General features: G+C 46.0%; 6 protein-coding genes across 8 annotated transcripts in view; 2 read left to right on the top strand and 4 right to left on the bottom strand.

Moving 5' to 3' along the window:
* LOC106804359 (uridine 5'-monophosphate synthase) overlaps window positions 1-888 on the bottom strand; it is a 3,869-nt gene extending 2,981 nt beyond the window's left edge. The window contains exon 1 of the mRNA XM_014805238.2: window positions 1-888. Coding sequence (XP_014660724.1) covers window positions 1-777 — 777 coding nt within the window. The 5' untranslated portion in view covers window positions 778-888.
* A 757-nt stretch (window positions 889-1,645) lies between these two features.
* LOC101779896 (probable ADP-ribosylation factor GTPase-activating protein AGD11) lies at window positions 1,646-6,568 on the bottom strand. Its single transcript, XM_014805274.2, has 9 exons — window positions 6,031-6,568; window positions 5,317-5,852; window positions 4,670-4,763; window positions 4,225-4,300; window positions 2,974-3,137; window positions 2,667-2,844; window positions 2,460-2,582; window positions 2,282-2,377; window positions 1,646-2,190 (listed from the first exon to the last, which is right to left on the bottom strand). The coding sequence occupies exons 1-9, from the start codon at window positions 6,087-6,089 to the stop codon at window positions 1,909-1,911; spliced, it is 1,608 nt and encodes a 535-aa protein (XP_014660760.1). The 5' UTR covers window positions 6,090-6,568; the 3' UTR covers window positions 1,646-1,908.
* Window positions 6,569-6,740: 172 nt separating this feature from the next.
* Window positions 6,741-11,838, bottom strand: LOC101768984 (CSC1-like protein At3g54510). Its single transcript, XM_022826755.1, has 10 exons — window positions 11,548-11,838; window positions 11,265-11,408; window positions 10,912-10,975; window positions 10,275-10,484; window positions 8,716-8,913; window positions 8,314-8,612; window positions 7,941-8,220; window positions 7,556-7,828; window positions 7,095-7,328; window positions 6,741-6,953 (listed from the first exon to the last, which is right to left on the bottom strand). Exons 1-10 carry the CDS (start codon window positions 11,829-11,831, stop codon window positions 6,816-6,818), a joined length of 2,124 nt encoding a protein of 707 aa, XP_022682490.1. The 5' UTR covers window positions 11,832-11,838; the 3' UTR covers window positions 6,741-6,815.
* A 378-nt stretch (window positions 11,839-12,216) lies between these two features.
* LOC101779100 (pyridoxal phosphate homeostasis protein) lies at window positions 12,217-14,331 on the top strand. The gene is made up of 7 exons (XM_004971219.3): window positions 12,217-12,472; window positions 12,571-12,637; window positions 13,102-13,148; window positions 13,352-13,439; window positions 13,615-13,748; window positions 13,840-13,938; window positions 14,055-14,331. Exons 1-7 carry the CDS (start codon window positions 12,251-12,253, stop codon window positions 14,130-14,132), a joined length of 735 nt encoding a protein of 244 aa, XP_004971276.1. The 5' UTR covers window positions 12,217-12,250; the 3' UTR covers window positions 14,133-14,331.
* A 330-nt stretch (window positions 14,332-14,661) lies between these two features.
* On the top strand, window positions 14,662-17,330 carry LOC101778427. 2 transcript variants are annotated; one of them, XM_012846111.3, is made up of 5 exons: window positions 14,662-14,985; window positions 15,849-15,975; window positions 16,268-16,389; window positions 16,498-16,619; window positions 16,716-17,330. In XM_012846111.3, the coding sequence occupies exons 2-5, from the start codon at window positions 15,876-15,878 to the stop codon at window positions 17,011-17,013; spliced, it is 642 nt and encodes a 213-aa protein (XP_012701565.1). In that variant the 5' UTR covers window positions 14,662-14,985; window positions 15,849-15,875; the 3' UTR covers window positions 17,014-17,330. The 2 variants fall into 2 exon arrangements, with proteins under 2 accessions (XP_012701565.1, XP_004971275.1); XM_004971218.4 differs by having other exon boundaries at window positions 14,663-14,985; window positions 15,863-15,975.
* A 1,318-nt stretch (window positions 17,331-18,648) lies between these two features.
* On the bottom strand, window positions 18,649-20,846 carry LOC101768578. Of its 2 annotated transcripts, none has more exons than XM_012846169.2 (3): window positions 19,626-20,846; window positions 19,038-19,544; window positions 18,649-18,947 (listed from the first exon to the last, which is right to left on the bottom strand). In XM_012846169.2, the coding sequence occupies exons 1-2, from the start codon at window positions 20,488-20,490 to the stop codon at window positions 19,051-19,053; spliced, it is 1,359 nt and encodes a 452-aa protein (XP_012701623.1). In that variant the 5' UTR covers window positions 20,491-20,846; the 3' UTR covers window positions 18,649-18,947; window positions 19,038-19,050. The 2 variants fall into 2 exon arrangements, with proteins under 2 accessions (XP_012701623.1, XP_004972344.1); XM_004972287.3 differs by having other exon boundaries at window positions 19,038-19,523; window positions 19,626-20,839.
* Window positions 20,847-23,000: the final 2,154 nt, after the last annotated feature.

The raw sequence follows: 23,000 nt of genomic DNA, 5'->3' as shown, positions 1-23,000 counted from the left end.
GGTCAGGAGCTCCTTTGCTGTCCCAACATCTGCAGCTACGCACAGGTTGCTCTGCTTGGCCACCATCACCTCGAAGAGTCTCCTCGCCACAGGGTTGGTGGCTAATTTCGCCCTCTCCTCAAATGGCTTCCTAAGCACCACGGGTTTAGCAGGCACCCCCGGCACCGCCACCTTCCTGTTTGCGTCGAGGAACTGCCTCACCTCCTCCGCCTTCTCCTGGGTCACCTTCCCGTGCTTCAGCAGCACGGCGAGCACCTCCGTGAGGGTCATGAGCGAGTGCAGAGTGATCCCGTTGGCGGCGAGATTCTCCCTGCCGCCTTGCTCGCGATCAACGACGACGACTGCATCCGTGACCACAAGCCCTTCGGCGCGGAGCGGGGCGGCGGTCTCGAGCACGGATGCGCCGCTGGTGACGAGGTCCTCGATGATGAGGACGGTGTCACCCGCGCTGTACGACCCCTCGATGGACTTGGCGGTGCCGTGCGCCTTGACCTCCTTGCGGCGCATGAGCATGGGGATGTTGCGGTCGACGGAGAGGACGGCGGCGATGGGGAGCGCGGTGTAGGGGACGCCGCAGACGAGGCCGTAGGGGCGCGTGGCGGGGAGGGCGTGGAGGAGCGAGGCGATGGCGGAGAGGAGGCGCGGGTGGGAGACGAGCGCGCGGAGGTCGAGGTAGATGGGCGAGGTGATGCCGGACTTGAGCACGAAGGAGCCCAGCTTGACGGCCTCGATGGCGTGGAGGTCCAGGATGAGGGATTCCAGCGCCGCCGCGTCCATGGCTAGGGTTTTTGCGGCGGCGGGGGTTTGGGCCTGAGGTGGGGGCCGAAAGGAAACCGAGACAGGCGGGGCGGCGGCGGCGAGCGAGACGGGAGGAGGAGGTGGCTCCCTTTATTGCGGCGCAAACGCAAGAGGGCAGTGATTGATGCCGTTGCCGGAGCTTTGGATGGACGGACAGGATGAGAGAATTTCCCAGAGACGTTGCAGAGAAAAAGGTGTGCTATTAGAAATGCAAATGCGTTTCTCTCTTGTAAAGAAAATGCGAATGCGTTTCCTTTTTGTGAAAAAAAATGCCCATGCGTTTCAGCAAATCTTTTTAGCGGCCATTTGAACAATGTTTTTATGTATGCAACGTGCTGATACTCATGTTTGGTGTGTTTTGTGCATCTGAACAAATAAATTTGCAAAATTCGACTTCCAAGTTCTAGCTGATTTTTTGCCTGGTGTACTCTTTTTAAACACGTCTGGTTAAAAAAAACCCTGCAATTTTTTAATATAAAACGTGGTGAAATCTTTGTTACATGAGAGCATCTGGTGGATTATCTTAAGCATGCTCTTGAGAAACAACGTTCAACATGACTGCACATCAGAAAAATGACACCAGTCAAGCAGTCGTTGGACGCTGAATTATGGCAGAAATCCAACGGGTAGCTACACGTAGCTTGCATTGTCAAATGGTAAAGCAAAAGCTCCCATGGATTATTCCGGACATCACGCAGGCAATGCTCCATAGATGGCGCAGAAATTGTAAAATATAGATGCCTGATCTGGGCACCAAATAATACTGGACACGCATTTCAACAGGAATGGGGATTATTTGCAGCACAGAATCGTTATTACCAATTTTTTTCTAAATTATTTGCAGCAGTTTTGATGGTTGTTACAAACAGAGGCTCATGAGGCACACAAATCAAGTGAAGCTGGACTTCTACCAAACAAGCCTGAAACCAAGCAAGGCCGTGCTGAAATGGTCTTCAATCATTCCCCAGGACAGGTCACAACTTACATCCTATATCCTTTTCCAATTATACAGCTATAATCGATACATGGAAACCTTGAAAGTATGGTTGAATTCTTGTTTGTGTACCTACTTGGTGCTGCAGAATGCTGGAAACTCGTTTCTGCAGACAGTTATTGAGTGAGAGGGACGCACTCGAGCTCCATCTCAAGGTGGCCACGCTCAACATTCTGAAGCCTGACAGTGACCACCTGCTTCACCTTGCCATTGATGATGGAGATGGTGCTATCCCTGGGGATCCAGATGCCATCTTTTGCCATCCATTTGTTAAGCTGTGCAGTATCTGTGATAGTCGAAGCCTCATAGGCTCTAGCAGCAGCAACCAGTGGCTCGATGTTGATTTCAGCCTCTCCCATCCGGTCATCGGTGGTGAACGTGTCCTTGTCATAGACTTGCTGTCAGGAGGTTTCAAGAAAATATTACTCCCAAAACCAGATTGTTGACAAAGGTACGTATGTCCCCTGAAGAAAAGCAAAAATTACTTACTAGTTTAAGCAGCGGTACTGGGTCAGGTATCGATAGCATAAGCCTTTCATTCCATACAGGATTCAAGCTGCTCTTTATCACCTTCGTTTTCATGGACTGCAAAGACGAACAACTTACCTTCATGAAACAAACAACTCTGCATACCTAGCATGCAACCTCGGTGAATGGAGTCGCTTACCTGGTGTCCTAGGTTAATAATAACATAAGGATCGCTTGACATCACATCACGAATAGCTAGATTTGTGCCTCTTATGACATCAACCTTAATTAATCCAACGAATTCTACCATACCCATCTCCATCTGTAAGGCAGCAAACAGTCAAATAGTTTTCAAAATTCAAAGCAAACTAAAGTGAACTACGAATTGGAGCAATTTCGGTCATACTGTTTTCTTTACTGCTTTGGGCTCATGTTCTTTTCTCCTCCAGCTGTTCTTGAAAGAATGGCCTAAACCATGTCGACTAGATCCACTATGGTGGTGGTGGTGATTTTGTTTGTCGTTGCGTCGTGGAGCGCATGAAAGCTGCGGGTTAGACAAAAATTGTTGAACCTCGTATTTTCGCCTGCATGTAGGCAGATATGAAGGAGACACATCATTTACCAGGCAAATGTATACAAATAAAGAAATCTTTAATGCAAAATGTATCTCATAAGACATCAAAAGAATGAAAACTTGGTAGGTTAATGCAGACCTAATAAAGTCGCTGCGCTCCTCTGCTGAACAATCTTGCCTTGGCTTCGTGTAATTTTCAGGGATAAATGCCTCGTATATCATGTTTACTGCAGCATTCCCACCTGAATCTGCCAAAAGATCAACTTGCTCATCTGTCCACTCATCTAGCTTCACTGAAACCACCTGAACAGACAGATTTCAGGTCAATTCCCAGCAATGAATATTCAAACCGCTAAGGTAGATTCCAAAGTGTTGTCTCTCTCACTGAGCATATGCACTTCATGGTGAAAACCAGAATTAACTTCTTATGAAAAGGAGTACAGTATCGTCCTGTTGCTGCACCTAGCCAATATATACCCTGTTTCCCTTTGAAAAAGCAGTTATCTACTTTGTTTTGTAAAACTTATTTGTTCAAAAACATGTATGGCGCCATTTGAATGTGTTTCTGAAATCATAACTATGATGGCTACCTTCATCAAATTATCTAGCCTGAAAAATGGCACTGCTTCCTGCAATGTATGTGACATTTTGGACATAGCAAATTATTATTTTTATATATTTCTAAACCCACTAGAATTACTAATTATAATATTGCCAAAATACTTTCTGAGAAAAATCTACATGAGTTAGTTCCATACTTTATTTCATATATCTAATCTTAAAAATATATTAAGACCGGCTGAAAGTTACAAAGTTAGACAATACACAATGCAAAGTTACATATGCTCCACTGTTCGACATTTGCTGGTGATGACTGGAACCGCTGCAATGGCTGGACAAGACCATGATTCTCATAGGTCTTATATTCTTGCTTTAAGAGTGAAGATCTCCAAATCGTGTCTCTCCCTTTCTCTGCTATGATATGTGGTGACTTTTTCTCTCAAGATTAGGATGCAATATATTTAACCTTCTCATAGAGTGACAGTTAGTCACAACATTTAGCTTTTGCCTTGAATGCACTTGGTGACAAGTCACAAGGTTATATTAATGATTTTCAAAATGGAGCTACTGAATACTGCCAAGGCAAGTTCTCGAAAAAAATGAAGCTACTGAGCACTTGCACATTGGCAATGCACACCTATCAAAACTCATCAAGAGGCCAAATGTCTAGAAAGTTCATAATCTGTTTAGAGTTAATGCATCCTCATCCATAAGATCATATCTAATGAGAAATGAATCTGAAAAACGGAAGAATAAAACAAATTTCTAGAGTAGAGAACCAATATATATTCCAGAGGACAAAATAGAATGCTATAAGATCACGGCTTACCTTGGATATGTGTACTCCAAGACTTCTATGAGCTCCTGAACACTTGATGCAAATGAAAACACCAAAAGTCATTGATCTGCAAACATCAAAACCATTCGAGTTAGTAATATGCAGTACCCAGGCTGTTAACTGTGGCAATAATAAAAAGATATTTCTACACAAAGAAAATTGTCACATTGGCCTATGTGAATAACAAAATGGCCAGGAGGAGATTGGCATCCAAGCAAGATCTAGGAATTGAACTGGTGGAGGCAGGTTGATACCATTTAGATTTTTCATTTTTGCATTTTAGCTTTCCAGCTCGGATTTAGCTAATCAGAAATAGGGATATACAACTCAGTGCTTCTTTCAAATGAACCCACATGCGATGTTTTTCAAAGTGGCACAGATGAAAATAAGTGCTGCAACGAAGAAAACAATATTAGTAGCATTGATGGATACTTACACCCATTTTGGATCTTGAGCACCGCAGTCAGCACAACATTTGTTTGCTGGTTGGTTCAGAAGATGATCTAATCTCTCAGCTGGCTTCATCGGAGCTGATAGCAATCATGGAAGCACATGGACTTTCAATATTATTCTTTGGGAACACACAGATTAATTCAATACTACAAGAAGCAGATGTATATGCAGCAACTTTGGCTGGTTTAGTATAAAGTACGGAATTGCAGCATCTATCTAGCAGCATGCTAAGTTTTCATGTCGTAGCAGGAGGAGGCCAGCTTATTCAAGACGATTCTTTCTCTTGACTTAGTAACCACATATAGGCAAATGAAAATAAACTTTCTGATTGTTTATGACTGATGATAGGAACTGAGCCTAGCAGTTGGTTGAGAGTGTGGATGCACGTCTAGACCACTCGAGCTCAAGTCTTGGTCGAGACGAATGTGGGTGCTTATTTCCTATTGATATAAAAGTTGCCCAGTTCACCCTAGGTTCATCTAGTCGTTGTTTATGATTATTGGCAATATTTTTCCATGATAATCAAAAGGGTGTTAGTTATCCTAACAAAATTAAGATTAAAAAGAAAAGGGGGATTACAGTTTACAAAGGAAGCAATATAGCAAAGAGGAGGTAGTAGATATAACAAACCTTGGTGACTGCAATGGTCACTATCATCTGGCTTGGTTGGCATTCCACAAACTTTCGAACCTTGATGATCACAATGGTCTTTAGCATCCGTCCTGGTTGCCATTGCACAAGCTTTCGGGCCTTGGCTAGCGCCACATTCATTAGCATCCATCGTGGTTGGAAATCCACAGGCTTTCAAGCCTTGTCGATCGGCATGGTCATTAGCATCCATCCTGGTCCCCAATCCACAGGCTTTCAAGCCTTGACAATCGCCATGGTCCTTGGTATCCACCCTGGTCCCCAATCCAGAGGCTTTCAAGCCTTGACGGTCGCAGTAGTCATCAGCATCCATCTTGGCCGCCAATTCACAGGCTTTCAATCCTTGACGATCGCCATAGTCATCAGCATCCATCTTGGCTCCCAATTCACTGGCTTTCAACCCTTGGCGATCGGCATGGCCATCAGAACCCATCCTGGTTGGCATTCCACAGGCTCTCAGGCCTTGGCGATGGCCATGGTCGTTAGAATCCAGCCTTGTTGGCTTTCCAAACACGTTCCTGGAAGAGGGAAATGAGTGTATCAGATCGTGAAAATAGCCAAAAATGGATGCACAACATTTGTTGCGGAGTTGGTTTTGACACCATGTAATGCGAAAGAAATGTGATGAGCACGCAAATTAAAAAAATAACCAATCCAGCGGCGGCGACATTGGGATGCGAAGAACATGCTGCATACCTTCTGTTGTATGGCTTTGGGCTATCAACAAATCTCTGCGCGGGATTACGCCCCTCCATTTTGTCCCCAAAGCCGCGCTCCTGCTCTTGTGCTCCTCTACATCGTCCTCGTACCCAGGGGCGGGCGGCTTTAGCGCGGGCGATCAGCAAAGAAATCCGAGACAGATCGGATGAACAAGGGTGTCCATCCCAGGAAGAAATGCAGACTTCAGGGTTCACGGCAATGCCGCGATTCTGCCGAACAGAAGGGAGAAACGGATGCAGCTAGGTCCGGATCGATCACCACTCCTGGCAGGGACGAGGAGGAACCAAGGAAGAGAGGCGCGGTTGCGATACCTGGACGTGCGCGGAGGGCCTGCGATGCTAGGCTGGGGAAGGAAGGAGCGGTGGCTCGCTGGAATCGCTCGGTATTGGGTTGGAATCGAATACAAGGCCACAGGGTGGATCGGCCGTACAAGTCAATGGTCATCTGGGACGAGATTGTGGGCGTCCATCATCGGGGACGTGGAGATCATCACCGCAATGATTTGTTCGAGGGATCGACGTGCAGCTATATCAGTTGGAATGGCATTTCTACTTCTGAACTGTTTCTCACCACATCCGAGTCTGCAGAGATATCTGCCCATGTGTGTGCGTACTTGATAAGTTGACGGACGATGGCGATACTTGCAGTATTCGATATGTGTGCTTTCTTTTGACACAGAATGTTGAACAATTCCATAGTTTTTATTAAACAGCAAAACTGACATCAGCACCAGCGTGGCTGGTGTTATCATGCAAAACGGATCAAACAGTCAAAGGCCGAACAGAACCAGATTCCAGGTTTGTCGGACGCATCCACGGTGGCTTATAAGCGCTAATTGCACCGTCCAAATTGCCCGTCGTTCCCTCAGCCTCATCAAGCTCATCGCTCTGCTTGGCAACCTTACGAGGATATCCAAAAGAGGTCACAAGATTAGTTTTGACAATTTGTACTTCATGTTTGATATGAGCTAATACTAGCACCGAACCTAACAAAGGAAGAACGATGCAAGAACTTGGAAAGTTGGGAGGAAATCAATGTACCTGGACCGGTCGATGGTGGAAAGTTGGGAGAAATCGGACCTTGCAGTATTCATTGAAAAGAATGTTGAACACAAGCAAGGGAATTGTGGCGAAGGAAGCTCCTGGCTTTGACTTCAGTCCAAACAACCCAATCATTGTGATTTGCATTAGTGTGACAGATAGGAATATGTAGTGGTGAATGTTCGGCCAATATTGTCCACATGTATCATATGTGATCTCATATACATCTTCCATCTGTACAACATAAGTCACTAATCAGTGTTCAAATATACAGCATAAGAGATCATAGGTAAAACTAAATTTCAGATAAGGATAACAGCTGATATCTGCATGGAGCAAAGGATGACTAATCTGAAGTTATGAAAATCATTTTTTTTGTTTCTTAAATGGAAGACCACACTGAATAAAGGGAGACCTGTACAGATATGGATCTTGTGAGCTGAATAAAGTAAAAAAACTACCTGGTTGATGTACACTGCATAACCGAGCAGAAAGTAAATCAAAAGGAACGGAAGCAGAAGGGGTGCAACTACAGCATAGACTACTCCAATCAATATTGCAAGGGAGACGATGGGCACAACTCTGTAGTAAGGGAAGCCATAAAGATATGGTTCCTTGCCATGTCCAAGTGAATGCGCCTTTAAGAATTGCCATGTTAGCAAACCGAACTGAAGAACCTCCAAAGAAAACCCTGACATGCCGTTGGTCAAAATGTATGTGATGAACAAATCCGACTGCAATGTAAACAAGTTGACATAATGTAAAATACTTCTCGTGTTCTGAACTTTACACTAAATGATTCTGGTGGAAAGCTTTACAAGCAATAGCACATGTTTTTTGCATTACCTGTGCAGAAACAGCACTAGCAAGACGGCTAGGGATGTCCTTTGGGTGCGTGAAAGATTCTCCTAGCTGATCGAGTAGAGAACCTGACAGAATGCTAAGGAAGAAAACATTTCCAAGCAAGAAGTAGAACACCATGTTACAGGCCTTAATTTCCTTTTGGCTGTTGGCAATACAGCCTTCAAATGATGCCATACCAAGCATCGCAAAGGGAACCAAGTATATGAAGCCATTTAAGATCATGCCTGGAAGATACCCAGTCACAACAGAATTCAAACCTGGTCTGCAAGATAACAGAAAATCACCTGTGGCAACATTGTGATAACCATAAGTGCCAACTGAATCATAATATTAATTCGAAGTTTCTGACACTTACATAAGCTGCAAGGCTCTCGCTGGTGGAAACCACCTTTTGATCTTATTAAATTGCACTATCCCCTGCACAGCTGTCACAGGGATGGTGAAGAACACTGTTAGCAGAAATGCAGCAACGAAGACTCCTAGTTTGTACATAGCCATGCGCCAAAACGGAATGGCCAAATTTTTCCATATCATATCATTCGGTTCAGGAGCATAAGTTGTAACCAATGAAAGTGGATTGCCAAGTAGTTGCATCTCCGCAGCATGGACAGCATCCACCCGGGATTTGAATGTGACAAAAGCTACAGGTACCTCCTACAGTTGAAACTAACATTAAACTTTATCTGGAAATAGCTATTTCTGTTGCCTGTTGGGCTACACAAACGATTAAGGGATACCCTTCACACAACTGAGTTACCTTTTGTTTAAGCGTATTTTCACACTGGAGGAGGCGGATAGCCAGTAGTACATCTTTCAGTTTTTGTTCTTGTCTCTGAATATTTATTGCTTCTGATGTAAACTTGAACCAAATCCACTGCCAAATATTACATTTTCTGGTCTCCCTTTTCCTCTTTATCTGTTTATCAATGGAGTATGCCAACTTCTGTAATGTTGATTAGATGGTTAGCCAATAAAATCTAGAGATAAGTCCATTTTACCCCCCTGAAGTCATCATCGAGTCTGAAAAACACCCCCAAAGTCGTAAACCAGAAATCATACACCTCCAACTACCAAAACCGGATAAAATACCCCCTTGACTATGTCAACCTGGTTTCTCAAGTGGTTTTGCTTACGTGGCGCATACGTGGCATGCGGGTCCCACTTGTCAATGGTTTTTTTTCACCTCACCTCTCCATCCCTCTCTCTCCCCTTTCCTTTTCTCTGTGTGTACATCGCCGACGCCTTTCACTCCCTCCAGCAGAGCCACCGCCACCGCCTCCCTTTTCCTCCCCTACCTACCTCTTTCTCATCCTGTGCACCGCCCGCGAGCTCTACGTGGGGCATCGCCATGGCGGCGGTGTCAAAGCCGTCGCCGCATCGGGGCTTGCCGAAGCGGACGCGGACGGAAGGAAGGAGGAGGTGGCGAGCTAGAGATGGGAGAGGGAGGCGGCCGCTAGGGGAGCGAGTGTGGAGCGCGCGGAGGGCTGAGGCCGCGACACGGACGCGGTGGAAGACGCGTACGGTGGAGGAGGAAGAGGGGGAGCAGGGCGCGGCGGGCGGCGGGGAGGGCGTGGCGGCGTCGGAAAGAAGAAGCGCCGGTCCTTCAGGGAAGGGGAGGAAAAGGACAGGTGCGAGGAGGCAGCGGCGGCGATGAGCCGGTGGAGGATGAGGAGGCCGGAGATGGGGATGAGGAGGCGGGGATTCGTTCGTTTTTTCAGGTTGGGGGGCGGCCGCCGGCCGGCCGGCCGGGTTGCTGACTTGCTGTTGTGGGCTTGTGGCCCTCGAGTTTTTTTTTTGGCATGCTCCGGTTTTGCGAAACAACTGACACGTGGGACCCGCGTGCCATGTATTTGCCACATCAGCAAAACCACGTAAGAAACCAGGTTGAAATGGTCAAGGGGGGTAATTTGTCTGGTTTAGAGAGTTGGAGGGTGTATGATTCCTGGTTTTTGACTTGGGGGGTGTTTCTCAGACTGGGCGATTACATCAGGGGGGGTAAAACGGACTTCTCTCTAAAATCTATTATGCAAAACTTGTTTTGACTGAGCATAAGTAGAACCAATGCTACAAAGAATGCAGCCACTAGACATGAACTTGGCTACCTCTACTTTTAGAACAACGGATAGCTTCAACCCTGGGGTTGTTCAACTAGTATAAGAAAAAGTGTATGACAAACAGCAGCTTTGAAACTTCGATGTTTAGAATTTCACTAGTGCAGTGTTCAAAAAATATGACCACATTTCATGCTTTGATAACCTGCTAGTCAGTCACAAATTAGAAATTTAGAATCACTGCACCAATCAGCAATCTACTCACCTGCAGTGCCTCAATGTTGCCGATGTCATGTACAATTTGGTATGATTGGTATGTCTGATAGTGCTTTGAGAAGAAGTGATCAACATAACACCCATAAGTTCCATGATCTGGGCATGTAGGAATTCCTCGGACCAAAATGGTGTATTGGTCCGGTCTTTTGCAGTGATACTTCAAGTGCTCAATTCTTCTCCTAGTAATTTCGTTGTATTCCTGCTTCAATAAAATTGGTGACAATATACCATCCATGCTTCAACATTATAGCTTCAAGTAATGATTGAACCAACACTTCCCTAACCAAATTTTATAGTCAGTGTGCATAGTACTATACTTTACAGAGATGGATATAAGTACTGAAATAAAATAAAACAAATCCTTGATTTGGGTGTTATATAGCGAGATCTGCTTCAATATTTTACTTGGAAGACATAATAACGAGAAAACAACACTAAATCCTATGCCACCTAATAGCTGTTCCATAATTGAACAACTGAAACTGCAGGGCTTTGATTTCCATATCAAGGATAGGATAGTTATACCAATAACCAGTGGATTAACTAACCATTTGCTGAGCCTTGCCTATGTCTATGATACCAACATCTTTCAAGAAATTAATTGAAGGGTATTCACAATGTCTCACCTTATGAAGCAAATATACCACATAAAAGGATATAAAGCAAAGGCATGAAAAATGAACCCAAAGCCTGTCATGCAAAAACATAGAACAATTTCAGTTACAAGATCAGTACCATTTTCACTTGCCAGACAGTACCTTTCAAACTCTTATTTTACCAGCTTACTCACATCTAAAAATCGTATAAAAGATCAGGATAATTTAAAACATCGCCTCACATGATCAGAGAGCAATTTACAGTGATGTGCCTTTTCTGGACCAACATTGCCTAATTTATGAACTGAAACACTACTACTCAAATTGAATATTCTAAGGAATACCACGAATGTCAAAAGTGAAAAATGCAGAATTGAGCTAACCTATCAGATCCCCGTGTCACATTGGTAACCGTGAATAGTTCCATGGAATTCGATCGTTTGATGTCAGCCCGACCTTCACTCGTATAATTTGTTGGAGCAAGGATCAGTACTCCAACAATTGAGCAAACAGTGAAACACTTGATCCTACACATCGAACGATGAGGTATACCAACCAGATTAGCAGTGAGAACAACTGAAGATCAGTTGGTGAAAATGCATCCTACCAACTCTTCTACGTCCACGAATTCTACAAGCATGTATCAAATTACCACCGGACACGCACCCGAACTTGAAGAGGCGGATGACGACGAGCGCGTCGAGACCGTGGCGCCGGAGCACGTCTTCCTCAGAGAGCCGGAACGCCGCGCCGATCCACCGGAACGACGGGGTTAGCCGCCCGTGGCCGAGCGGCAGCAAGCCAGCGCCACCATCGCCGGCCGCCATCCGCCGGGGCCGGTAAACGGGCGCGGTCCCCGGCTGCTTCTTGAGCAGGGAGAAGAGTGAGAGCGCCACCAGCGCCAGCACCAGGTTGATCGCCGCCGACGCCAGCAACCCCTCCGCGTCCATTCCCACACAGCTGATCCGGCACTACTGCAGCAGTAGTGTGTGCGCTCTGCGCAAGTAGTCGCGAAGGATCAGCTTCCCGCCGGTGGAATCTGATTGGTGTGGTGGTCGGAAGAGGGAGGCGACGTGGTGGCCGGAGGAGCCTCGAGGGAGACGTGGCCTGGCCGGAGCACGACGCGTTGGTTCGCGCCGCAAACGCCGAGACGCTGCCCATTCCTCCTCTGCAAGACTGCAACCGCATGGGCAAGCTCGGCTGAGTTTGCTTTCATGGGCCCTCCCATTGTGATCTGGGCTAGACAACCCGGCCCGGCCTGGCCCATCTCGCGAGATGAGACGCGGGAGGCGACACGCCAATTTGTGTGGGGGCAGAGGCGACAACCACCGGGGCAGAGGAGGAGAAAGGAGAGGTGGTGGGGTGGGGGATGGCAGCGCCTGCGGCGGAGGGGGCGGCCGCGTCGGCTCTGCGGGCCGCGCTGGCGCGGGCAGGGAGAGCGGCGGAGCGGTCGGGGCGCGCGGCGGAAGCGGTGCGGGTTGTGGCGGTGGGGAAGACCAAGCCCGTCTCGATGCTGCGGCAGCTCTACGACGCCGGGCATCGCTGCTTCGGCGAGAATTACGTGCAGGAGCTCGTCACCAAGGCCCCCCAGGTTTGGATTTGGTCGGATTGTTCTTCAGCTTTGCAGGTTACAGCTCATCCGTCATGTAGAAAACTAGAAATGAAATGATTGCCTCTGCTATGTTGCAGCTTCCGGAAGATATCCGGTGGCATTTCATTGGGCACTTGCAGAGCAACAAAGTGAAACCACTGTTAGGTATGCATACATATGTTTCCATTGTGCATACAATTGGGACACGAGACATCCCTCAACTATTCACCTGCTAATTTATTCGTTATTACAAGTTTTTTTTAGCATATTCGTTATTACAAGTTACAAACTAAAGTTTGAATTGTTTATGATTTTTCAGTAATGGTACAATGATAGCTTGCTTGCATTACCCTGTAAAATGGAAAAAATAGCACTGGAAAGTGGAAAATTGTTGCTTGCCGAAGCTGATGTGCTTGACAAGTGCCACCTTGGCTATTTGGTAGTAACTAATAAGAAGTGTACAGTATATGAAAATGTATGTATTTTCTTAAAAAAACATAACACATGGAAATACAACTATTACAGCTGTATTTGTCTCGAGCTGACAAACACATTTTTTGCCAGCACCAAACAACTTATGCTTTCAAACACTACATTGCTTGCTCTTAGTCCCTCTTCTCCTTTTTCAGCTGCTGTTCCAAATCTTGACATGGTTGAGGGTGTAGATAATGAAAAGGTAAGCAGTGAAAATCAAACCTATGTTCCTTCTATGACCTGAATGCTTCTATGACCTGTTCCTCCTTATGCAGTAATGCAGATCTAGTTCTGCAGAAAAGGCGAAGATAATCACTTAATGCTTGTTATACAGAATTGGATTCTTATATCTGGTACATATAATTATGGGCATCTGTATTGATATATAATGTCCAAACTTTTCAGATTGCTAATCACCTTGACCGTGCTGTCAATAGCCTGGGAAGGGAACCTTTGAAAGTACTGGTTCAAGTGAACACTAGTGGAGAAGAATGTGAGTAAAGAAATGATATTCAATTCAGAAGTCGGAACTCTCATGTCTTTGTTATAAACTTATGTCCAAATTCAAGTAACTATCTTGCTGCACGTTTACATTCATCTTTCAAGTGATTATAACCAAATTCCTCCCAAAAATGTTTTGATTAATGGAATTTTTTTCGTTTATTCAGCCAAATCAGGTATCGATCCCTCCAGATGCGTCGAGCTTGCTAAGCATGTGAAACTAGCATGCCCGCACCTGATATTTTCAGGCCTGATGACAATAGGAATGAAAGACTACTCATCAACACCAGAAAATTTTAAGGTGCTCATCCAGTCTCCGATCATCACAAATGCGCAATCTGCGATTCTGTGATGGCTTTCATTACCTGTTGTTATGTGTGATTTGATACCAGGCACTGGTAGATTGTAAGCTTGAAGTTTGCAAGGCCCTTGAGATACCAACAGCTAACTTTGAACTCTCCATGGGAATGTCTGGTGACTTCGAGCAAGCGGTACGTAACATTAACATGTATCTTTTACACAGGAATATTAAAGGAAATCCACAGAATTCGGGTTTAAATACTACAGGATTCCTGAAACTCCATTAACTACTGTTAAGTTTACGCAGATAGAGATGGGCAGCACGAATGTGAGGATTGGATCAACCATTTTTGGACCACGAGAGTACCCAAACAAAAAGCAGTAGTGAGATTCAACGCATAAGCACCATCTCGGTGCCCAGTCCTCACAAGTCTGTTCCATCCACCCGTTATTGACATTTTGCTTTTGTAAGCATGACGTGATGTAAATGCACATGCCAATATGTAGTATTTGCAGATGTACAACTCCTTATAGAACAGCGAAATGAAATTTTGAGATATGATGATCTTGAATTGTTTTCCTAATGTTTTTTATGAACTCTTCCATTCCTATGCTTGACAGCTGCTCACCCGCAGATTTTAGGTTTAATTTTTTACATATAGAGATCTAAATCTGCAATGAAGGATTGGGAATAACTATGCAAAATTGCAAATAATCTGAGGACAGATAAACTGAACTTGTACTATGCAAAATTGCAAATAATCTGAGGATCCAGTGGGTGTCCCAGGTATATATAGGTCCAGGACTACCCTGCTGGATTTGGCCCAAAGTTTTTTTACTACTATGGCCCAAACCGAAAAAATTAGCGCAGCCCACCCAGGCCTGTAAGCAAACATCTCTCGGACTCTCGGTCTCCAGCCCATCCGCCCCTCCCGGCTCTGCATCGCCCCGAGTCCCGACGCCCGCGAGTTCTCGCGACTCCGCAGCGCCGCCGCTCCTCCTCCGCCCTCGCTGTGCTCCGCCGCCGCCCTCCCTCCTCTGCCTCCTCCGCTCCTGGCTGTGCGCCGGCCTCCGTGATCCCTTTCCTCTCTCGTAGTGCCAAGCCACCGCCGGAAACCGCAGCTAGGGTTTAGGTCCAAAATCGCCGAGCCGGTGGATTCGCCGTCTCCGGCCGCTGCGGCTCGGCTTCCTCACCTCCGGCGACCCCATATACACCGCCTCCCTCGTATCATTCGGTGGTGAGCTCGAATTTCACCTCACCTCTCTTTTCTTCTCTGTCTCCAACTTTTGCCCAAGTCCATTTTTTCCTGACATTGAATTGGATGTCTGGTGAAGAATGCTGGAAGTGCGAGTGCCAAGAGGCACTGCCGTGTGCTGTGGTTGCCAGTTGTCTGCTCCACCGTTTTCTCATCAAATACGGCAGTTCTCTGTTTACGTTACTAGCTGACTGCTAACTTCTTGTGTGGCACTACAAATTGGATGCCATGCTTCTCCTGGTCTCATGCACCTTCATCTTTGTTTCTGCAAGTTTATCATGCCTTGAATAACAAAACGTTTTTTCATCATGCCTTTCCTTATTATTTTTTTGTGGGTTACTGCCTCCTTCTCGTATGCTTGTTCAAAGCAAATGAAATTAAGTTGCATTGTTAATTAGGATGTCACTGTCCTGAATATCTAAAGAATGACACAACCAATCTCAAAAAAGTTTCAAGAGTAGCTACTTGCAATTGCGGCAAGAAAGTTAGCAAAATGGAGAACATCAGTATCCAGATGTGGGACCATTAGGTCTAGTAAAGTTAAAAAAAAAAACAGAAGGATGAGGCAGCCTGTCTGGCTGGCTGTCTGCATAAGCGTGCATAAACGAGAAGAATATTCTCCTCAATGAGTTAGTGAAGAATAAGTTGAGAACCGGCATCATATTTGTGCTGTGTGTACCACGGTTTTAGATAATTCATATTGGTATACCAAATTTCTTGGCATATTTTGTTCCTGTATACTGTATTGTGTATTGGATTTTACCTAATTAGATGTTGGGAAAATTGGCTAGGACTACCACTGGTTAAAATCCTGGTTCTGCCACGCCGCCTCTCACCTCACGCAGTGCTCCAACTGCAGGTTCAGTTTCTGAATGGCCAGGCCTGGGGATGCAGAGGGCGTGACTGTTTCCATGGGGGAGCTAAGCGTAGAAGCAGCACCTTCATCAAGTGGGACTGAAATCGCCCAGCATGGTGCGTCTCCCTGACAAGGGCAACCCATTTTTTGTTTAATCAGTGACAACTAGGGCCTTCTAGGTCGTTTTGTCTTTTCTAGATACATGATGTTTGCTACGCATCTAGATATACAACATACCTAGATACATAGCAAAATCTATCTATCTAGAAAAGCCAAAACGACCTACAATTTGGAATGGAGGGAGTACTTAATTAGAAGTACCTCTTTCACTAGTATTATCTCTTGTCACAATTACTTGATTTCTACCCCCCAAAAAAAAGAGAAATGATTTGTTCAATTTTGTCACAGCTAATGGCGGTGATGTTGCTGCTGCTGAAGATGATGATATATGGGATGATGCTTCAGATTCTCCTGGGCATGCTTCTAACTTAGACAGAGAATGGATCCACAGGCAGAACCAGTTTCATAAGGTATACTCTAGAGTTTATATGGGACACAGTTGTTAATTCTAATTATTCTTCTGCAGTTTTTGTTGATAGCAAGCAGATTAAAATCTTTTGCTTCCGATTTTACTCTAGATGGGCTATAGGGACGGTATAACAGAAGGGCAGAAGGACTCTGCCCAGGAGGGCTTCAATGTTGGGTTTAGGCAATCTGTAGACGTTGGCTACAAGTGGGGTCTTGTTCGTGGGGTTACCAGGTATATATTGCTAAGGATAGATTTCTTGTACTGCCATTCTCCTCTAATGTTCCCCCTGATTTTAACTTTCTTGTTTGTTTGTTATCCATCAAGCAGTGCACTAGCTAGCCTTCCTGACAGCTTGAAGGAAAAACTTGTGCCTGATGCCCAGTGTAGAAGGAAACTTCTGGATGTGCAGAGCTCTGTGCAAGAAATATCAGCAGATGATGCACTTCAGATGTTCCATGAAAGCATTTGTCAGAGTAGTCATCCTTCAGAGGAATCACATGTAACATCAACTGCAGATGGAACTACAGAATCTAATAGGATCAAAAGCCTATCAAATGATCTGGTGTTGTTGTTGCATGAATGCCCGGATATTAAGGTAAGTGAAGAGTTGGCAGGAGATTCATGAACAAGTTGGCCTGAAATTGCGACCACTACAAGCCAACTAAGTCTAGCAGAATCGCCACTACAGAATTCTCAGATTACACAATGCCTGCCAGGGCTATATGTGAATGTTATTCAGGGACCTAATTTGGGATGGAGCTGTACTCAGAAAGCTTGAACCTCAGTATCTAGAACTCTAGAAGTTTTGAAAAGATATGTAGCTGTAAATCTTGAGATTTCATATCGCTCTTTTGCTGCATACTATAACAAGTATTGTAAATGTAACTCCAACAAGTTATCGATTTTAATACAGTAGCAATGTTTTTTCTTCTTGAATATTCATAACTACATCTTCCTGTTGATTGGTGAATTATAGAATCTGTGATAATGGTTAGCCTCAGTGCAGGAAATCTTGGCAAAGTATTCTGGCGTGTCTAAACCTCTCGTGGTTTATTCTATATTCTAAGCGGTAATCTGGTAAGGATGCATAGTCAAGGAAGCAAATGTTGAAGCCACTCATTATCTTGTCCCTTTTCAGTAGAAGAATCTACCCACCTTTTTTCCATGTTGTCCCCTTTTCTGCAAAGATTGTGTCCTAGTGAAATTCCAACTTTTACACATCAGTTTGCTTCACCCAAAGCATACTCGAATTTACCGAACAACGAAAATACTCATCCGTGAAGTTGGGCCTACTGCAACGTTTTGTGCTGATATTCTGAATGATGCATCGTTTGACAGCACAGCATATCACTGGATGGCCTTCTTCTTTTACAAGTTCACCGGATTGGTGGTTGGTCTTCTTTCAGAAAGGATTGGTGGTTGGATCATCAACGTGACATGAGCGCCCGTTGTTCAGTTCGTTATGGTTGGTGGGAGCATCAAAACCTTGTATCCGTTGTGACTTGCGTTTTCAGTACTTGTACCGCTTATCCCAGATAATGCAATGCAACGCTTGATCTACCGTTGTCGTTTTATCCGTTGGAAGCACTTCTTGGTTTGCTTATCCATCAATGCCATGCATTCTTGGTGATGAATCTCTCATCTGCTCTATTGATTGGTCCCTCCTGATCTGAAAACACCAGCCGTACGAATTTGTTGACTGGCACTTGAATGATCTTTATTACTATCATGAGCAATTCAGACAATTGAAGATTTCAGGGTTTCCAAGATGCGCATAATTAAGCATCGGGAAGCCTCTTCGCCAATGAACAGAAGTAGAAATTTCTTGTGCACTGGCTACATCTGTTTTGGTTTACAGGCCGTCGCAGGTTTGGCCCATCTGTTTATATCATCACAAACAGACTGCTGACAACCCAATCAGTATAGTGCTGAAAGCATATGCATACCCAGATACCCTGTTCTACCGTTCCAGTTCAGGACAAAAGTAGAGCAGCTCTAGTGCGTTAACAGTAAACCATTAGCTGCAATGATTCATCTATGCTAGTTTTCGAGACGCATCACCGTATCAAAAAAACCCCAGAAGTATTCAAATTGGATTGCGGTTGCTCCATATTACTGAAGTTGAAACCGACATGACAACAGGAGTCACACAAGACGTCCATAAGAAAATCAGTGGAACATTTACATGAATTAGGCTGAAAAACAAATCAGAGTAAACATGCATATATGACCATGGCGATCATCTGAGTCAAAACAAATGTAAGTCAATAAGAGCTTTATTGATCTTTGTCCAAGGAATCCATCTCAAAGTTCTTGCCAGTTTGCAAGTCTCCTACACCCATTTCTCATCACTAAACTGAGCTTACGAGACATATGTACATGCACTAGGTCTTGCGCTAACCCAACTCAGTGAGCTCCTAGCAGCCCAACTACCTGATGAGAAAACAGTGACAGTAAAAGCAGCTCTCTGCTCCCTCTTTGTTGAGCAGGTCTCTGGCACTAATATTGCAGTGACCACTGAGAACCTTCAGATAATGACTAGTCCAGCTAATCCACAAACTGCAAGGTAGACAAAATAGCATCATAAGTTGAATCAGCAATTTGATACCACAAGGCAACTCCAGAAGAATTTACCATTGTGTTCCTTACCTCTAAAACGCTATCAGCTGCATGCTTGAGAAGGCCTAGTAAGAGTGAAGCTTGCCTTGTCATTGTCCTGTTGTGGCTGTTTCTTCTCATTGGCAACTGCGGGTAGAACAGTTTCAAAGGCCTGCACAAGCATCTCCACTTTCCTCTTCTGAGCACGAGCTAATTTCTTCACCGCCTTCCGAAGAGCGAAATCAACCATCCACTCCTCAGCAGTCCTCCGATCGTCCACCGTCTGATGCCTGAGATCAACCTTCTCTGCCTCTGGACTAGTTTCTGCTGGAAGAAAATTTGGGGGCTTGGGTTTGAAAGGACGCATTTGTTTGACACCCTCTTCAGATGTTATCCTCCTCCTGGAAATACTCAACTTGTTCCTCCGAGAGGATGCAGCATCAGCACAATAAGAACTAACATCTTCGAAGCTTATCCCACTGAGCGCGCTGGAGATGCTATCAGCTGATGATTCCTTTGGAGTATTGCCAACAGTATCTGCAGAATTGCCAGATTGTTCTTCATGCATCAACAATTGCTTCTCGATTCCAAAATGTCTACGAGCAATAGGATTGAAGAAAGCATTGCAAGAAATTTCACCTTCAGGAATGTTTCTTTCGTGTTTAGCATCCAGCTCCTCAGAAATGTCGGACTTGCAGGCACCAAAGTCTTCGTCTTCGTGATCCACCAAAGCAGCCTCCTCTCTGCCGCGGTGATGCTTGGTCGTCCCCAACAGCTCGACCGAAGCATCCGAAATCACATCACTGGATCCGCAAGAACCGTCCGCCGAAGCACCCAAATCTTTCGCCCTGCCCTCCGCATCATCCCCGCAACTCAGGTGATCGAACACGACGTACTCCATCCGCCTCACCATCGCGTCCACCTCCTCCGCAGAGAGATCGCTGCAGCTCGCGTCCGAGCCCACCGTCGGCGCGGCCGCCCGGGCGCCTGCGCGTATCTCGACAAAGAAGCCGTCGCCGGCGCCGCAGTTGCGGGGCTTGCGGAACGGGGAGGCGCCCTTGAGCTTCATGCTCTGCTGCGTCTTGATCAGGCGCCTCCGCGACGCCACGAAGCTGCTGAGGGGCGCCACGGACGCGTGGACGTGGCCCTTGAGGGAGCAGTAGCCGTACGAGCAGACGTGCGCCCCGCCGGCGCCGGGCCCCTTCATGGTGGAGGAGCACGTGGCCCTGCCCACGCGCGGCGCCGCCGCCGCCGTGAACACCACCTTCGCTCTCACCGGCTCCCGCTTCGGCGGCGGAGGCGGCGCGGCGGGAGCCGCCGCCCGGCCGACTCCGGCGCCAGCCCTCGCGTCGGAGCAGCTCGTCGCCCTCATGTAGCCGGGGAGCGGCGCGCGGGCCACGCCGCCTCCCCTGCTTCCCGGATCACCCCCGGCCGGCACGGCGTCCCCGCGAAGAACGACGCCGGGATCTTTGGGCTTCTTGCGCGCCGGCTTCCTCTGCACCATGGCGGCGGGTTTCTTGGAGCCCTCGGCTTGCTTGCTTTGCTTCCCCGGGGCGAAGGCGGCGAGGGAAGGGAAGGGAGGTGACGGGGCGAGGAGGGGAAGGTTTTTGCTGGACGGCGGAGCGAGGGTAATCGCGAACAAGGAAGGTGCTGTTGATCCTTGCGGGGGATTTGGAAGGTTTGGTTGGGGTTGCTTCCTATGGATTCGGAGGGCGGCGGCGGCGGCGGGCGGCTGCGGGGTGGATCGACGCTTTTGGAATCGTCGAGGAGGGGCGATCGGATTCGGAGGGGGCGGAATTTTGAATGCTGGCCGTATCGTCTGTGGGCGAGGATCCTGTGCACCCGGTTTTGTGGCTGCCTGGCTCTCTAGCTCTGCTTCGTACTACTTACTACTCATCTTCTGTGGGCGAGTACTAGGAGTATTTGGAGTTTTATACAGCTGTATGTATGGAGTTACTGTGGGTATGTTTAGTTCCTTGTATCATTTAGTTTGTGTATGAAATGGTTCAAAATAATAATGATCCTCTTGTTTGATCGGGTGACCTGTACCAACTCATCCATGATGGAACTATCCCACTTAGTTTATTATTCTACTAGTAGTAGTGAACCATATGGTATAAATAAATTGGTTGAACCCCACCATCCAGAATCATCCATACTTGCATCATGTGGTGCATGCAACCAAACACACCCTATGATGATGGCTGCTTGGAGTAATTAAGAGCGGCGTTCTTTTGAGAATAATCTGTTTCGTTTTGCTCCATTGTTGGTTAAAGTTTAACGGCAAGATGCATACTTAAATCCATAGAGGGTTACTTTTACAGTTTAAGTATCACACTAATTGTTCGATAAATGCACTACATTAAATCAATGTGTTAAGAAAAAATCAATGTGTTTTTTGTTCTTAAACTAGTAGATGGGAGTAAATATTTTAGAATCTCTATGTGTTATATTAAAAGTGTTCTCATGCTTTGCATTTTGAAACAAGGAATCCCACGGTCAAACAACAACATGAAACGTGTCCTGGAGCTATATATCTTAGCGATATATTCCATGTTATTTTAGTAGAGGATTGCCGATTTATCCAAGGGCGGTTTTAATCGATATCAGTGTGCACCAGCCAAATCTTTAACATTAGCCCTATCCTCTGGATAGGGTTTGGATTGACGCTCACATTTTGCTCGTCCAGTGCCATGCAATATTTGTATGACCTTTTCTTACCAAGTCTGCTAAGTTGTACGTGAAAGACCGGCTGAATAAGCTGAAGCGAACAGATCTTGCCTATACTCTTTTTGTCAAGTTAAAAGATTGGTAGGGAGAGTGTGGATGCCTACCGGCGCTAGGATCGAGGCACCTTGCCTACTCTCAAAACTGGAACGAACGCAGCACGAGTAGGCGACAGGAAAACGGCAAAGAGCAGCACCATTACTGATGGGACCTTCCTGTCCGGGTTCTACAGGTTTGCAGTTTTTAGTGCAGATGCAGGTCCAAAACACTGAAGTAGCAATCACAGTGGAATTCTCGTGGTACAAAAACTCATTCGCAACACTTGAGTTGCAGGATTGCAGCCAAACTGTAGTTGTTGTATGCAGATATAAAACGAGAACAGAATGCCAAATGCATAAAAACCCTCAAATGCGGTGAAGCGCCAGCCGGCCGAGCCGTCCTGCATAAAAGCAAGGGTGAAATTCATTAGAGCAGCCTATCCCTGGGTAAATGGCAGATCGTCGCGGCGAGAAGAACAAGGAACCAAGCACGCAGTTGTTTCAGGTCAGGCCATATGGACGATTGCCCACGGGCGTCGCATATTCCAAACGACCTGTTCGACTATTCAGTTGCTCGCCGGCAATGCCACCAGAACGGAAGATTATTTGCTTAAAACAACTGTTCATAACCACCCGAGCTCTACATACCCAACTGCATAGTCTCTCTTCTGCGGTGAAAGTGAAGTTTTGCTGTACAAATGTCGGCATAAGATTGGACGGATGCTTATTGCCTTATTGGGAGGGAAGCAGGAGGAGCACCTCCTGAAAAAAGGAAGGCATTGCCGATACGGCAAGTTCCTGTAGCAGACTGCTGCAGACCTCACGACGCGCTTGCAGGTTGCTTCATCCCATTCCCGGTGTCGCCGGAATACAAAGCGACCCGCAGCTGACCAGTTTTTCCGTCCACCGGACACGACGAGTGCCCGTGCGTTTCTCCAGAAAAAAAAAACAAGGTTCCTTTTCTTTTTCGGAGAGGACGCAGGCCACGTTTTCTTAATTTGGGCTTAAGTTTAGGTGGGCCGTCTCTCCAGCCCAAGTTATATATATGTGACCATTGATGATGGGCCATCCAAATTCGAAATTCGGACCCAAGCCCAAACAGACCTCAGCTGCAGGGCATTGCAGACGTGGTTTTATATCCTCAACTGCTCCCTAAGCATTTTGATTTTTCTAAATATATAATTTTTACTATATATCTAGTATATATCTATTTATGTGCATAGAAAAGCAAAGTCAAAACGTAATACGG

Source organism: Setaria italica, chromosome V (assembly GCF_000263155.2).
Source record: "Setaria italica strain Yugu1 chromosome V, Setaria_italica_v2.0, whole genome shotgun sequence".
NCBI lineage: Eukaryota > Viridiplantae > Streptophyta > Magnoliopsida > Poales > Poaceae > Setaria > Setaria italica.
This window is presented reverse-complemented; position numbering and strand designations above follow the sequence as displayed.